A 17,308-nucleotide genomic window follows, 5' to 3' on the forward strand; every position below is an offset into this window, starting at 1 on the left:
CCCAGGCTGGGAAGGGGAGCAGACATGAAGGAATGATGAGGTGGTCCCCCGTTCTGGGGGCCAGTTTCGGCCAGGGCGGGCTGGCTGGGGCCTCCTCCCCTGCCTGGCATGCTTGGCCCTGACTGGCCTGATCTCAAGGCCACTCTCCTATGCAGTCTTCCTGTCTCCCCATCCTCAAGCCTCCACTCCACCTCCAGGCAGGCAGCTTCTCACTGCACCCCCAAACACGGGGGCCTCCCTTTCTGGGAAATTGTGGGCTTTCCTCTGTCTGAACCCCTCGGAACCCCAGCGGCCCATCCACCAAGACATCCCTCCTCCAACCCTACGGTGACTCCCTCTTCTGCAGCTGCTGCGACCCCTCAATCCCCATCCCAACACCTCCACCCCGAGCTGTCCTAGCTGTGCTGTCCTTCTGGAAGGTCCTCTCCCTCCCCCCTCACCTTTCAACCCCCACCCATCCTTCTGGGCTCAGCGCAAATACTTCCAGCCCCCAGAGATCCTCTCTGCAGCCTGAGCCAGAAATAACGGCCTCTTGCTCTCAGCTCCCAGCTCTTCGCTTACACATCCGCTTTGATCACATCTGACTGTCACTCTGTGACAGGCAGGCGCTGTGACGCAGGTCTGGGAAGATAGAGGTGTGGGCTCCAGAGCCAGACAACTTTGGTCTGAATCTTATCTCCGCTACTGTTTAGCTGCAAGACCTCGAACAAGCTACTTCCTCTCTCTGTGCCTCAGTTTCCTCTTCTGAGAAGTGGGAATATTACAGCACTTACCTCACAGGATTGCTGCCAGGAGTGAAGAGAAAGCATTGAGCAAAAGGGCTGGCACACAGGAAGCCCTCACTATACAATGATTACTCTTGCTCAGTTTTAAACTCAGGGGAGGGGAAAGGCTACACTTTGTCCACTTTCGTCCTCTCCCCCGGGGACTTGGCATTCAGGGGACACTCTCTCCATGCACCCTGATGAGCTGGCTTCCCAGGGGGCAGAAACCTGGATGTGACTTCTGCCTGTCCACTTCCTGGGACTGCCCCAGGAGAGCCTCACTGGTGCTGCCCCAAGCCTGGATCCTCCTCCCCACTTACCCGTCAGCACTGAGGATGGGGCTGCTGGTGGACAGGGGGCTGGGGGAGACAAAGGAGCCTCCCAGGGTCCCGTTCCTCAGGGGTGTCTCGTGGCCATAGGCCTGGGCAGCTGGGGCACTAAAGCTCTTGGGCTCGGCGTCCTGAGTCCGGGGCCCAGCCACTGCCGTCCGCACCACCGACTCGACATAGCTCCGGGGCTCTGGAAGGGGCGAGAGAACAGGGACTGAGCCTGGATGCATGCTGCTGCAGTGTGGACCCCACCTGGCCTCCAAGGAACCCGCCTCTCCAGGGCCTATGGGGACAGCCCCCAAAGGACAGCCAAGCACGCGAAGGGCCTTCTCTGGGGCTCCTTCCAGCCCTGCCCACCCTCTTCCCTGCATCTTGGAGAAGCTGCAAGAGCCCTCATGGAAGCTTTCACCAGGGCCCTGTTCTGAGAAGCTTCAGAAACAGAGCCCAGAACACAACCATCACAGAATCCTCCCTCACAGAGCCAGGATGCCCGTCCAGCACTGGCATCCCCTCTAGCTGCTCCTTTTCTTCCTTGACCCTCCTACCCAAGCCCCCAGGCCCTTCTAGGCTTCCCAGGCACTGCTGGAGTCTGGGCTCTTCATAGACCCCTGAGCTCCAGCCTGACCCTGTACCTCCAGACAGCGCCGAGGTTCACACTGGCTCCCCCGCCCACACACACACTCTGAATCCATTAACAGACTCACTGGCCCAGCAACAGGCCTGTGTGGGTGAGTCACGCCCAGCCCCCACGTGCCAAGACACACCCACCCACCTTGCTCGACACACTTAGCATTCCTCCCGGGACTGAGGTCATTATCCTGCTTGGTGCTCAGAATGGCCTGGGGCGGAGGGCGGGGGGAGGGGGGCGTGCCAGAAAGATCATTCTGCAGATGGGGACACTGACGCCCCGAGACTGAAGTGGCTGCAGGCAGAGCCAGGACCCAGCTTTTCTCTGGACCATCCCCGCTCCCCTGGTCTCCGATGCCAGCCCCCAACTAACTCGCTATCAACCAGGAAGAAGCAGCAGGGCACTCTTGGCTTCCCCAGGGACAGGATCAGGGATCGATGACGTTCCTATCACCTCCAAACCTGGCACCATCCCTGAGGACGTCCCGGGAGGGATGTGATCTGAGCACACACACCCACCCTCTGCCCACAATGAGGGCATCCGCTGAAAGCAGCCTGAGAAATGGAAGAACCACCGAGTCTGTGCAGCGCTGGGGGGTGGGGGTGCAGCCCCAGGGCTTTTGCTGCCAGGACTGTGCCAACCACTGGGTCAGAGAGCAGTCTCCACCCCTCAGCCCAAGAAAACCTGGCTTTGGATGGAGCCTAATCACCAGGGTGTTAGAGGCCTGTCACGGGCCCTGGTGTCTGAGGTGACTTCCAGGCCTGACATTCTGCATCCAGGCCCAGACGCCTCTGGACACTGGGAGAGGACTGTCCTTCAGAGCAGGACCCTTCACAGAGGAGGCCTGCAGCCAGGGGTCTGCGTACAACTCCAGCCAGAAGCTGCCAATGTGTCTTTCAGTTTCCATGCAGAGTTCCCCTTAACCAACAGCAGCCACTGTGGCTAAGCCTGGGGCAAGATGTCTGCAAAGGGACAGATGTGGGCCTGAGCATGGGGTGGCATGGAACCAGCCACCACAGCACCCAATGATGGAGTCCGTGTAGGCGGAGGTCAGTAAGGCCTCCTCAAAAACCTCCGCCAACCAGGCCAGGCCACCCACCCACCTCATAGAAGCCCCAAGGCACATCCACTTAAAGGCAATGATTTCATGCCACCCAAGCCTGAGGCCCCACTGGAGCAGGAGATGTTGCAGAGGCCCCCTGACCCAGGGCAGCACACTTTTTGCAAAAAAAAAAAAGAGAGAGAGACTGGCTCTAAGACTGACTTAGAGGGCCAATCTCTCACGACTACTCAGTTCGGCCGTTGTATCACAAAAGCAGCCACAGACAGTACATAAAGCATTGAGCAAGGCTGTTGCAATAAAATTTTCCTTACAAAAATAGGCAGCAGGCTGGATGCGGCCCTGTTTGCTGGCTCCTGATATAACCTGTCTCCTCAGCCCAGAGAGGTGGAGCAATTTGTCTCAAAACACACAGCCCATCGGTAGCCATGGCTACCATCTCCGGACTCTCAGTGCTGGCTCTGGGGGACCTAGAGAGGGGCCACAGCCTCAGGGCACACCCAGAGCTGGCCGCTCCCCAGAACTCCAGCCCATCAGCCAGAGAAGACCCAGCTCCGTGGGGCTATTAGTAATGGTAAAAATAGCAAAAAACTCTAGGAGGAAAGTAGGATTTGGAGAACGTCTCTTGCCGAGATCACATAGAAGCACATGGCAGAGTAGGCCTGGGAACCTAGGTGGTGTGGCCCAGAGCCTGCTCTTTGGTCCTGCACATGTGGCCAGCTGAAAAATGGGGAGCTGAGAGTTTCAGGGTCTTTAGCCTTGGTGGTGGCAGGGGGTGGGGAGTGCACTCCATGCCCTGGGGTAACCCAGTTTAACAGAAGGGACCATCAGACAGGGCCTCACTCCCACAAAAATAGCAATTGAGACCCAAGGCCAGAGCCCACCCCCACACCCCTGCCCACCCCTCACTGCCTGGGGTCACTCTCTGAAAACTCTTCCTGGACCCCTCCAGGTTCTCTCGGCTTTACCTGGGTGCTCACAGCACTCGGCACCCTTCTCTGCCACCCAGAGATGGCAAGGGGGTCCACCTGCTCCCTGGCCCCACTTCGGTTCCTTGTCGATCTGTATTCACAGCAGCTGGCACACAGCAAGTCCTCTGTAAGTGTCTGTCCCACAAACTAGCAGATGCTAGTTTACCCTTCAGGCCACCCAGACAGAGCTGCCCAATGACTAAGTCCTAAGGCACACATTTATTTTTCTCCTCCCCTTGAATTTCTGCTGACCCCTAAAGTTCAAACTAAAACACATGTGGACACCTGAAGTCTGTGCCCTTCTCCCACTGGCTGATGTCCCCCGCTCCGTGGCCCAGCAGCCCAGCATTTACTGACTGCGTCCCCTGGACCCCCGGGCTCACGGCTCCAGATGGCTTTGACTTTGACCAGCCGCTGGCTGGCAGGGGGAACTAGCAGGGGGTGAGAGAGAAGGAGGGAGGGAGGGCAAGAGAAGGTCAACATGCCAGGGCTGCAGCCCTCCATCCAAGACCCTGGCTTCTGTTGGGGGCCCCCTCCTCCAGCCCCTCCTGGTTCCTGCAGGCCTGGTGTGCAGGTAGCATCTTCCTCCTGCCAGGGGCGCTTTACCAGCCTGTGCCAGTTTGCCCAGACTTTCCAAGGAGTCCATTAAACTCTCCTCAGTTGCCCCACTGGAATGAACCATCTGTTTCCTGCCAGTACCAGACCCACACAGTGGGTGAGCAACTCACAACTTAGATACCAACTCCATTCCTGGGTAAGCACCCAGCCCATGTGAACAAAAGTACACGTGCCGCTTTTATGAGCAGAAACCCGAGGTCAGATGGGCCACGCCACCCTGGCCGTAGTCAGGGCAGAGCCAAGCCCGGGACCACAGATACTAACTCCCATCTGCTCTGTTTGCCATTATTCAAGGCTGCAGCCCCTCTCACTCCTTCTGGCCCAAGTGCAGTGGCCTGAGCACAAGGCCAGGAACCTAAGTATAGTCTGCCCAGAACACGGATGGGACAGGACATCAGGAAGCTGGAGAAGTTAGAAATCCTGCGGTGGCTCTAGCATCAACACATTAAGGCATCAGCCTCATCAGCCCTGTTCCCACCCCCATCAGATCCTAAGCCTCAGAGGAGGCTTCAGCGGCTGCACCTGGGGACAGGACCAACTTACCCAAGCAGAAGTACCAGGTTCCCACCAAGATGGCAGTCAACAGCCCTGGGAGTACAGGGAGCCACCCAGCCCAGGGGCTTTGCTCTGGGGCTGGCAGCCTGTGGATTTCAGAACCCGCCCGCCCGGCCCTGCCCTCACCTTTGTCCACCTCTACCCCCTCCCTTTGTGGGCTGGCCTGCCACCCCTTCCTGCTCAAATCAGGGGGGAGATGCCTTCAGTCTCTGCCCCTCCTGAACCCAGAACAGGAGGGACCCTTGGGAAGATATGAGTCCACCTCCAGAACTGTTCAAAACCAACTCTAGGGGGTCAAAAAAATGTTTCCCCAAGTTTTCAGACTCAGGTTTCCATATTGAAAATGCCCCCTTGAAGCTCCCACTATGACTCAGTAGGTTAAGAACCTACTAGTATCCCTGAGGATGCAGGTTCAATCCCTGGCCCCGCTCAGTAGACTAAGGATCTGGCTTTGCCGCAAGCTGCAGCGTAGATTGCAGATGCAGAGCAGATCTGGTGTTGCTATTGCTGTGGCTGCCATGTTGGCTGGCAGTTGCAGCTCCGATTCGACCCCTAGTGTGGGAACTTCCATGTGCCACAGGTGTGGCTGTAAAAAGAAAAAAAAAAATGCCCCCTTTTCCTATCTACTCCTGCCATCCCTCTCTCCTCCCCACATCAGTACAACATACAACCTATGCACTCCTCTCTCTTTCACTTACTCCAGGGGACTGACTGCTGAACCTTTCTGGGACTCAGTTTCTTCATCTGTAAAACGGGAATGAAAATACCCACCTGCCCAGCCAGGACCAAGTGATGAAAAACGGGAAAGCCCCTTCTAATCCTTTCTTGGTAACTCCAAAGCCAGTTTTTAAGCAGCCCCACTGTCACCCTCCTGTGCCCGAGCCGTGCTTGTGCCTGCCTCCCTCTGCCCTCTCTCCTGCTGTTTTCCTCCTCTCCGCCAATCCTGGAGCAGCTGCACCCAGAGGCAGCAGGAACTGGGAAGGGCAGGAGAGGTGGGGCCAGGGAGGGTGCTTCATGTCAAACATTCCAGGAGCCCAAACCCATTCCAAGTGGTCGCTGGAGGCTGAGAGCAGCTGAACTTGAGACTGAGAGGGGGTCTTGGCCCCATCAGTGACTGGGGCCCCCCCATCAGCGTTTCACCCATATCCAGGAGTGCATTTTCCTCCCAGCACAGGTTTTTGCCTGGAGAGAAAGGGCCTGCCTGTCCACTCCAAGTCAAAGGAAGACATGGGGAGGAAAGAGGAAAGAAGTAAAATCCCTGTGTCTCAATCCAGGAGCTCAAAAGTTAGAATTTCAAACTTGGAGACTGGGTCATGCAGCCCTTCTCCAAGATCCTGTCACATTCTATTCTTCCTGCCCTGCTCAACACTTATACTGAGATATGTCCTTACCAGGCTGTCTCACTCATCTGTATGCCCTCATGCCCAGCAGAGGACCTGGCATAGAGTGGGTGCTCAATAAATCTGTGTTGGGAGTTCCCATTGTGGCACAGTGGAAACGGATCCGACTAGTATCCATGAGGATGTGAGTTCGATCCCTGGCCTCGCTCAGTAGGTTAAGGATCCGGCATTGCCGTGAGCTGTGGTGTAGGTCGAAGATGCGGCTTGGATCTGGCATTGCTGTGGCTGTGGCATAAGTCAGCAGCTCCAGTTCAACCCCTAGCCTGGGAACTTCCACATGCCTCGTGTGCAGCCCTTTAAAAAAAGCAAAAATAAATAATATGCATTGTACAGCACTGCCCTGAAATACCCAGAAGCCACAGTATACCTGCCACCAAGATCTGAGAAAAGGAAGGATCCCCAGAGGGGCCAGTTCTAGTCCACTGTTTTCCCTTGTGCCAGATTTGCCCCCATCTAATCATCTGGGCAGAACCTAAGCTGAATGCTCCCCATTGTCGTGCCTCCAGGAAGAAGTTTCAGCAGTTTCTTTCCCTGATTGACCACTGTGACAACATCCTTGATGTTGACCTCAAGTGTCTATTGCTGCAGGCTCTCTTCCTCTCCTTCCTTCATGGAGAGGAGTCCCCAGTCCCCGTGCCCAGTAGAGACACTGCTTATGTTTAGAGGTGCAGCCCCATGTAATCACACAGAAAGGGGCAGCCTCCACCTGCTGATCAGGCATCGGCTCTCAGCCATCCTCCTGATCAGCAAACTGGGGTTCCTACCGCCTTCTCAGTGCTCTGTGATTATTAAACAAGATGATGTGACAGGGACCCCACGTGGTCCCGCCCCTGCCTACTGACCCTCAATCTGTGCCATACTCCCCCTTGCTCCAGACTCCAGCTCCCCCTTGCTCTCACTTCTTGGACTTGGCAGTTCCTGGAAAAAAACACTCTGCTCTTCCCACCCCAGGACCTTTGCACATGCTCTTTACTTCTACATGGAATGTTCTTCTCCCATCCCAGCATCAAAGAGTTAATGACACTCACCCTTGCATTTTAATTCTTCAGCCAGGGTCTCATAAAACTGCATCCCTTCCCTTTTGGAGCACTTGTCTCAGTATGTCATTTTCAGGGATAATTTCATTCTGGCGCCTGTTCCTGCATTTGCTCCATGAGATTAGGAACCACAGTACTGCTTGTCACTATATCCCCAGAGTGACTGGCACACAGTAGGCACATAAAATATTTACTGAATGCATACATGAATTGGCGAATGATAGAACGAATGAATGGAAAGCATTTAGTATTGTACCATGAAATGAGCAGACTCCCCTAAGTCTTTCTTTCCCCTAGCTGAATGAGTCTGCCTCTGATTATTTTTCCTCACAGGCATCTTTTTCTGAATTTCCCATCAAAGTATCAGTAAGGAAATGAAGCAGCACTTCAGAGGTTCCGCAAAGAATGTGCTTTAGTCTGACCCTAGGAGGTGATGCATGAGTCAGGATAAATGGGACTGGCTTCCCCCAGTCTTGCCCCTGGCCCCCACGCCCACCCACCCCCCAGGCCACAACAGTAATTCTGACCCCCACGCTGGAATCTCAGGGCACAGCGCCTGGAGGCAGAAGGAGAGCTTTGAAACAGCCACTTGACTAGGAGAGAGGAGACCAGTGAGTCCATTCTCAGCCCTGCTGCCTCTTAACTGGGACTTTGGGCAGATGGGCCACTGTCACCCCACACCATGGACCTCAGCTCCACGGTGATGAAAATGATGGGTGTGGCAGAGGTGACGCCTGAGACCCTTCCTCTGAGAACTCCAGGTCAGATGGAGGAGGGTCAGAGAGCCCGGGGGCCTGTATCCCTTCCCTTAGGAGTACTTAGCTCAATATGTAATTGAGATTCACACCTAAGGCCCAAGGGACCAGTGTCAGTTCTGTTCTATTGATGGTCACTCCTCTGAAATGTCACCCAAAGTGGGAAACACACAGCCGGGGCCTGTCACCCTCAGACCTTCCCACTGGAGAGTGTTTGAGGTCCCACCAGTCTGTGGAGATCAGCAACCACGAGGACAGCTGTGAGCCTCCTGCGTGGTGGGGGCACCTGAAACACAGCACACTGGCCCTGGGCCCTGGCTGATTCTAGACTCCTGTCGGGAACCAGCAGTCAACCTGCAACCTGGGGGAGTCCTCTCCCCAGGTAAAAGGCTGGCCTGGATGGGGGGCAGCAGCCAGGGGCATGCTCACCCCACTCTGGGATTTGCTGCTGGGGGGCTACCTTGATCTGCACCCCACAGGCAGGCTGGCGTGGCTGCCCCAACTCTGGCTGGCTAGGAGTGGGCAAAGCCTTATGGGAAACTCTAGCTATCTCACATGGGTGATAGCAGATTCAGGGGGGCACAGCCCATGCCCACTTAGGGGACAGAAAATCAAGGCAGTGAACACAAAGGAAAGTGGAAAGTGCGCCTAAGAAACCAGACAGAGTCTTTAAAGAAACCAGGCCACAGAGAACCAGGGCCCAGGTGGAAAGTCAGAACATCCAACACAGAGCTGAAAGGCACCTCCGCGCTCACTTCATCCAAGCCCCTTGGGTGAAGATGGGGACACGGATGCCGAGGCTCCCCAGGCCAGCACCCCTCATCTCACCTACTGCTCTGGGTAATCATTTGAATTCTTCTCCTGATAAACTAAAGGCCTTCAACCAGATTATGCTCCCTCTCTGCCTCCCCGTGTGCGATGCGGAGTTCATCTAATCAGAGGTTAATCCAGGAGACAGGCATGCTTAACACTTTTTCTTCCATTAGTTTTTTTGTGCTAATTCTTTGAAATGACACAATTCTGTGCATGGGTATTCCGACATGTCTCCCTGTGTGTGGTGGGGGTCCCACCAATGGGAGGGGGCCATAGACTTTCCAAAGTCCCCAAAGGCACCCCAGATTCCAGAAAGACAGGGTCCTATCGTCTACATTGACATGAACCAGGCAAAGGCTTCAAGAGGGCAACTGGTGGCCCTAAGACAGTGGCTCTGGACCAGGAGCAATTATCCCCTCTATATTTGCTATGTTGGAGACATTTTGATTGTCATGAGTGTGTGTGTGTGTGTGGGGGGGGTGTCTACTGGCTCATAGTAACAGGAAAGGCCAGGGATGCTAAGAAACATCCTACAATGCCCTACAATTAAGAATTGTCTGGCCCCAGATGGCAGCAGTGCCAAGGCTGAGAAACCATGCTCTGAGCTATAAATGTGGGGCACACCCAGGAAATGGGATGATGATCCCCGCTCTCTGGTGGGGCTTGCTGTATCCCAGGGAGGCTGGCCGAAAGGCTGCCAGGGGATGGGTATTTTGTCAGCAAGATGGCACCATGCTAGCACCTGGACACAGACCTCACCTGGACCCGTGCCCAGAGGCTGTGAGCATCTGGAGTGACAGCTGATCCCCAGGGGATATAGGGTCCTGGGGAGGGGGTGTGCTATGTGCCCAGGCACATGAGACCTGATCAGAGACGAGAGCTGCCCCCCTAAGCCAGGCAGAGCAAACTTGGAGTGAAAAGCCATTCCCAGCCCCAGGCACACAGCGATGCCACACTTACCTTTGGAAAGCTTGGTCACCACCTTCCCCTCATCCTCCTCTGAGGGAAGGTGGGAAGAGAGGTGAGGAGGAAGGAGAGGCAGGGAAGAGAGGCAGGTGACGAAGAGGAGAGAAAGAGCAAAAAGGAGAGAGAGACAGATTAACGGGGATTATTTCCTAAGAGAGAGAGAGAGACTTTGCTGAGAAAAGGGAGGTGGGAGAGCAGGTGGGAGAGGCCCGGGCAGAGGCAGACTCTCCAGAATAGCAGCAGGAAGAGGGGTGTGGTTCACCCCGACAGGCCCCCGGGCTACCAGGTGCACAGGTGACAGAGGGAGGGCCTTGCTCTTGGGAGCAGTAGGCCTGGCGACCTGGTCACAGCCCCAGCCCCCGCCCCCACGGACTCAAGCAGGAGTGTGCTGGCCTGGTGAGAGACAGCCCCCAACCCGGTGGTCTGGTGGCCCTGGCCATGCTGACACGTCCTGAGTGGGAGGCTGTGCCCAGCCGCGTGTCACACCTGCATGCCGCCACTGCGCACCTACCTGGCTGGACCAGTCTTCTGGTGACTAAGGAAAAGAAGTAAAGTTGGCCCCCAGAACCTCAGCCCGAAAACCAGAGACTAGGGAGCAAGTTTCGGGGCTCAGTCTGTTGGAAATGGCCGCAAAGGGGCCCAGGGACCCCACTTTCCCATTCCGAACGAGAAGGAGAGGAGTTAAGTGTGACAAGGTGTGAACTCGGGGTGGGTGCGTGCATGTCTGCGTGCATGCATGTACACAAGTGCCTGAACCCTGGGGGATGGGCAGCCAGCCTTCCGGCAGTGAGCCAACCAACTCCAAGGAAACAGGGCATGCTTCCAAACCCCCAAGTCAGAGGACGCTGTGAGTGGCCTTGACGCCACAAGGCAACAGGCAGGAAGGCGACAGAGGGGTCTGTCCCCCTCAACCCCTGCACAGAGCCCCACCCAGATCTAAGCTCAGCACGGACATAAAGCCAGGCTGTCACCTTGTTTCCAGAAGGGTCCCTAGAACCCACCCCCTCTGGGCCCCACCCCAGGGCCACAGGGTCCTCCAACTCCCCACTTCTCCCTTTGCCTCCCCGACCACCTCCCTTCCTGCCAGAATCACTCACCACCGGTGGGATGCAACAGGATGTCGGCTGGGTTGTGGGGTTTCAGGCCCAGAGCAGACAGGGGTGTCTTGGCCAGACCTGGGGGGGAGCGCACTGTGCGGGAAAGAAAAGGGGAGACCCCGGGAGTGAGAGAGGCTGGGGATGTGGGGAGAGGACCCTCCTAAGTAGGGCGTGTGGGGGAGTGGGGGTGGCTGGACATGGAACAGAGGGACCAGCCCCGGCCCTCGGCTGCCGCTTCCACCCCACTGCCCTCTCCAGTCCCTGTGTTTCTCCCAGTGTAAAGGGAAAAGGGGTCAGGAAACGGCCCTGCCCCTCAACCTGGAGAAAAGCATTTCTCTCCCTAGGCCCCGAGTTCCTCCGCCATGGGCCCTGCACCACGCCGTGGTTCACGCCACACACACAGGTCACTCAGGTGCTCTGACTTCCTCCGTGCTCTTCTCTCTCAACCCTCCTCCTCCCATTTTGCCACCCTGCCCCCAAACACACACACACACCCCATACACACACACACACACACACACACACACACACACACACCATACACACACACACACCCCATACACACACACACACACACACCATACACACAGTCTTTCTAAACCATGCACATAGATGGACTGAAAAAAATGGAGTATCAAGATGGTGTCTCCTGTGAAGGACAGAAGAAGGAAAAGGGACCACCAGCAGAACCAACCCTGAGACCCCAGGCCCCCCCTCAGCCACACGCCTCTGGTCCCCAGACAAGCAGATTCCTTGCAAAGCCCAGGAAGAGAGAATTTCTCGGGAGTTCCCATCATGGCGCAGGAGAAATGAATCCGACTAGGAACCATGAGGTTGCGGGTTCGATTCCTGGCCTCGCTCAGTGGGTTAAGGATCTGGCATTGCCCTGAGCTGTGGTGTAGGTCCCAGGCACGGCTCCGATCCTGCCTTGCTGTGGCTGTGGTATAGGCCAGTGGCAACAGCTCGGATTGGACCCCTAGCCTGGGAACCTCCATATGTTGCAGGTGCGGCCCTAAAAAAAAAGCAATAAATACAGAAATAAAGGATTGTTTAAAAAAGGGTAGAGAGAAGGAATTTCTCATCAGAGCGCTCTCACCCCCACCTGAACCTCAGTGTTCTGGAAAGGGGAGATGCCCCATCACAATCCTTAGCCAAAAGCACCAGCTCCCTGCGCAGACCCCAGCTCCCTCCCAAGCCGCTCAACCTGGGTTGGAAGTGTCACATAACACACAAGGTCAGAAAGGGCAGTCAGGCTTTTTCCCATCAGCGAGGGACATGGCCAGGCTCCAAGCTGATCTGCAGGGCAGTTGCTATGCCCGGTCACGAGATCTCTCAGTGGCAGCTGCCAGGTCTCCTAACACACCTCTGAGGAGAAGAAATGAGCTGTCTCCTGTCACAGTTCTCGGGACTCTGCAGAGGCCATGGCTGCTGAGGACACGCAGCTGCACAGATCTGTCGGAGCCCAGGGCTGCCTGGCCACACCAATGGCCTCAATGGACTAGCTGTGTCCCTTGGGTGCCCAAGAGCCACACAGCAGCTCTGGATCCTCCCTGGAGCCTTTTCCCTTTCCCAAAAGACAGTAAATCCAACAGGAAACTAACTCCCCCAAATATAATATTTCAATGCAAGCAATTTCAATAACTTATTTGAGTACATGCTGGTGTGTACAAAAGTGTCCACAGAAACCGAGAGGATCACAGGAGTCCAGATGGGTGGGCCACCCCCCCTGCACGCCCCCCTCACTTTTGGGCCTGAGATGCCCAAAAGGCAAATACAGTCTAGGGGACAAACGCGTACGAACACACACATCCAAGCATGGGGTAGGTCTAGGCCTGCCTGCTTCTGTCTGCCCCTACTTTTAATTACACACACACACACACACACACACACACACACACACACACACAGGTGTCTTACAGTAGAACTTATCAAGCACATATTAATGTTTGTCAGACAAATGAAATTGAATGTAATTAATTATGGGAGAATGAGCCCTGCCTGAGAGACCTGGAATGATCACGAAGCCTTTCCAGCCTCTAAGGGTTTTGTTTGTTTGCTTGTTTGTTTTGCTTTTTAGGGCTGCACCTGTGGCATATGGAAGGCTAGGGGTCGAATCAGAGCTATAGCTGCTAGCCTACACCACAGCCAAAGCAACACCAGATCCGAGCCTCATCTGCACAGCTCATGGCAACACCAGATCCTTAACCCACTGAGCAAGGCCAAGGATTGATCCTGCATGTTCATGGATACTAGTTGGGTTCGTTACTGCTGAGCCACAATGGGAACTCCCAGCCCATAAGTTTGCATGTGTTTGCCCAGCAGGTGCAGCACAGACACAAGTGGACCAGTAAAAGGAGGTGAAGGGACAAGGGGACAGAAGCAGTGGGAAGGTCCTCTAGGCTCCACTCAGCATCTCTAGCTTCCTAATCACTCCTGTCCTCTGTCCCCAGGCATCTGGGCCCTTCTGCTGAGGCAGACGAGTGGGTGGCCCTGAAGCTGGGCAAGGCTTGGCTCTCAAGAGAAGAATTCCTTGCATTTCTCCGCCTCTGTCTCTTTCCCAACCCTGTGCATGGAGGAAACTTCTAACTTATTCCACCCGCTGGGACACCCAGGGCTGGCTGGCCAAGGGGAGGGAGAAATGGGAACAGAAACACCTGACACAACCCAGCTCTAGCCCAGCCCAGACGGCTTCATCCCAAACAGGGTGATGGCCAGGATCCTGGCTGTATGGACCCACAGGGAAGCAGAGCAGGTGTGAAGACAGGGGGTTAAGACCAGAGAGAAATTCCCTGAGTCATAAAAGGCCACGGAGCTGCCTCGAGCAGATTGCCCCAGGCTGGCACTGTCCCCTGTGTAGCCATGAGCTACATGCGGCTACAGAGCATCTCCAGCATGGCTAGAATGAACCAAGCCTAAAACGCACACCAGATTTCCAAGACTTAGTATGAAACAAGAATGCAAAATACCTCTTTATATTGATTACATGGGGTTTTTTTTGGGGGGGGAGATTCTTTTTTTAATGGCACCTGAGGCATATGGAAGTTTCCAGGGCCAGGAGTGGAACGGGAGACACAGCTGCTGGCCACAGCCATAGCCACGTAGGATCTGAGCCATATCTGTGACCTACAGTGCTGCTTGTGGCAATGCTGGGTCTTTAACCCACTGAGCAAGGCTAGGAATCAAACCTGCATTCTCAAGGATACTATGTCGGGTTCTTCACTCGCTGAGCCACACGGGAACTCTAATATTTATTACATATTGAAATGATATTTTAGATCTTTGGGGTTAAAAAGAACCTATATTTTTTTTCTTTTTAGGGCTGCACCTGCGGCATATGGAAGTTCCTGGGCTAGGGGTCAAATCGGAGCTGCAACTGCCAGCCTACACCATAGCCACAGCAACACCAGATCTGAGCCACAGCAATGCCAGATTGCTAACCTACTATGCAAGGCCAGGGATCAAACCCGCATCATCATGGATTCTAGGCCAGTCCTTAACCCACTGAGCCACAATGGGAACTCCCAATAAAACCTATTATTAAAATTAATTTCACTGGCTTTCTTTTCAAAAGACTGTAAGATAACGTCTTAATATTTTTATTTCAATTTACCTACTGAAATAATATTTTGGATAATTTGGGTTAAATTAAAAAATCATTACAATTCATTTCTCCAGTTTCCTGTAGGTTCTCTAATGGAGCTATTATAAGATTCTATTGCTAATGTGGCTAGCGTTATCTTTCAGCTGGACAGTGTTGGCGTTCACTCCTGTGTGTCCAAGATGGCAGTTCTGCTGGCACAGGGGCCAGGGTATGGTGCCACCTTCCTCCCCTGTCCAAGATGGCAGTTCTGCTGGCACAGGGGCCAGGCTATGGTGCCACCTTCCTCCCCTGTCCAAGATGGCAGTTCTGCTGGCACAGGGGCCAGGCTATGGTGCTACCTTCCTCCCCTGCGCAGGACAGCCACTCACCAGGAGAGCGCATGGCCAGCTCCGACTCTCCCTTCCTCATTCTCTTCCTCTCTCCCCAGGGCAAATGAATAGTTTGGGCTGGGCTCACTCAGCTTGACCCTGAAGCATCCCCCTCTGCCCACCCAGGGCCTCTCCCAGGGGCCCAAGTCCCTCACAGCCTGGTACTGCTCCATCACCGCTTGCCAGGGCCTCCTCCAGCTCCTCGTCACATCTCCTCTACCACAGGAAGGAACACTGCCCCTCTCCTGGGCTCATCCTGGGGCTTCTCTTTGGGTGGAAACAGCTCTGCCCTTTAGGAACGTGCCTCTCTAGGGAGAGCTTCAGGGGGCTACAGACTGAAAAAAGCTCCTGTCTGGAGGCCAAGGGATGGAAGAGATGGGGACGCGGGCATCCTGAGGGTCCTGAGCCTTTCTTTCCTTGGTAGAAACTGAAAAAGCTGCCTAAAGTGGAAGAGGTGCCTGGGTGCAGACAGATAAAGGAGTCAGAAGCAAAAATTCTGGTTTAGGGGTGTCTCAGGGACACACCAGCAAGTCACAAAGAGTCCCTTTAGGATGGGGGGTGTTCTGCACATACGAAGCAAAGACCCTCAACCACCAGCAAACTCCATAATATGGGAGTCCAGGGGCCCCATGTGGGTCAGTCTGGATCCCAGGACTGCGGCATCTGCGTCCTTAGTGTGTGAGCGTGGACAGCAGAAAAGAAGAGAAGTGGGGGAGGGAAGGTGAAGTGAAATGAGCCACAGGGACGAGGAGCGTCAGATCATGGCCCCGCCCAAGCTTGTTCTCCCCCCCACACCCGGGGTGCGTATGCAGGCCAGAGAGGACCGGGGAAGCCAGGCTTCGTGCAGAGGTCTTACCCCCACTGGGCGGAGGGCTGGTCGGGGAGGTTCCCTCCATCTCCTCGAAGGCCTCCTTGTAGCTGTGCAGATGGGGCTGCAGAAGAAGAACAGGGAGGAAAACACGGCTGTGACCTTGAGGAGGAGGAGGAGGAGTTCCCAGTTAACCGCCTGACCGCACCCCCTCCCAGGCAAACACAGAGGTCAAAGGAAGACCCTCTCCATCCCTGACCCCAACAACGCGCAGCCCGGAGAACAGAAAGTGGCTATTTGCAAGGCCATGGTCCAGCAGCACCTGCCTTGGACATATTTCACAACAGGGTCACATGAAAGGGGTCGGGGGCAGGGGACAGGGGTCCTGCCAGAAGGCAGGAGAGAAAAAGATGTCCCAAAGCCACTTATAGCCAGAATGACTCATTAGCCTGGATTTTATCAAACATGGACCACTTACATCAGAATCTTCCAGGGCACATGTTTAAAATGCAGGTTCCTGGGTCTCGTCCCAGGTCTAATAGGCTAGAATCTCTGGCAGGGGACTTGAGAATCTACATTTTGAACAGACTTCCCCAGCAACTGTTATGCTCACTGAACTCAAGTTTTAAGATCTACTTCCTCAAACGGCTGAAGCGTCTCAGACACGCAAACACTCTGTCGTTGAAATTCGATCTTCCAAGAAAACCCTCCATCTAGAAGGGGCTCAGAAACAGACTATAGGATCTGGCTTGGAGTTTGGGGACTGGTCACCTACGTCATACCCAGGACCTTACTCCTTAAGGAGTCAAGAAGGGAACCTCAGTCTCAGGGTTCCTGGAAGAAGTAGGGGCATAAGAGCCATTTAGAGAAAACGGGCTCCAAATGCCACAAGCCAGAGAGGAGACCTAGGCTGAGGATGCAGGGAGGAAAAATTAGTGAGTTTACTGAGAGGTCGGTGCCACCCAGTTGACCATCAAGTTCCCAAACAGGACAGGTGGGCTCTGCTACCCGCTGTGGGCCCAGGATGCAAGCCCAGGACTCACCTCTTTGGGGCGCCCTCCAGGATTGAGAGCGATGGTGAGAGCCAGCTCTGGGGAGACGCACTGGACAGGGGAGCGAACCCCAGGGCTACGGGGGGATGTGGGTTCCGGCGACTGGTTCTCATACTGCCCATCGCTGGCCGCCCGCCTCCGGAGAGGTGCTGGGGGCTCGGCAGGCTGCTTCTCCCGAGCCTGCACTCCTGGGAGGAATGGCAAGGCCAAGAGGGCAGTGAGCATAATATGCAAGGATCCATCGGACCTGATGCCCTCAGAGAAGGCAGTGCATCTGAGCCCAGGGGCCGAGCTGGAGCTGGGTTCATCTCCCCTCGGCACCTCCCCCCCACAGCTCCCCTCTGTCCACACCCCAGCTTCTCTGCAGGGTGGGAGATCTGCTGAGGCTGGGCTGGCCTTCCCCCAGAATTTCTACTCTGCACAGGGATGGGGCCCGGGGCACAAAGGACTGATACAAGAAACAGATGTCCAGGTCCTCCAGGCCCG

The 17,308-nt window shown here is 55.2% G+C and overlaps 1 protein-coding gene across 10 annotated transcripts in view; it reads right to left on the minus strand.

Annotated features, from left to right (window-relative positions):
* Positions 1-17,308, minus strand: part of TNS1 (tensin 1) — a 209,405-nt gene that overhangs the window by 20,840 nt on the left and 171,257 nt on the right. For 5 of the 10 annotated variants that reach the window (XM_047773462.1, XM_047773460.1, XM_047773467.1 and 2 more), the window contains 6 exons: positions 16,814-17,010; positions 15,819-15,894; positions 10,994-11,086; positions 10,408-10,431; positions 9,891-9,929; positions 1,085-1,283 (listed from right to left, as the gene is read on the minus strand). In XM_047773462.1, coding sequence (XP_047629418.1) covers positions 1,085-1,283; positions 9,891-9,929; positions 10,408-10,431; positions 10,994-11,086; positions 15,819-15,894; positions 16,814-17,010 — 628 coding nt within the window. The remainder of the gene's footprint in view (positions 1-1,084; positions 1,284-9,890; positions 9,930-10,407; positions 10,432-10,993; positions 11,087-15,818; positions 15,895-16,813; positions 17,011-17,308) is intronic. The other 5 variants (XM_047773458.1, XM_047773461.1, XM_047773459.1 and 2 more) reach the window with 3 other exon arrangements.

The sequence above is a fragment of the Phacochoerus africanus genome, chromosome 3, assembly GCF_016906955.1.
Source record: "Phacochoerus africanus isolate WHEZ1 chromosome 3, ROS_Pafr_v1, whole genome shotgun sequence".
Lineage (NCBI taxonomy): Eukaryota > Metazoa > Chordata > Mammalia > Artiodactyla > Suidae > Phacochoerus > Phacochoerus africanus.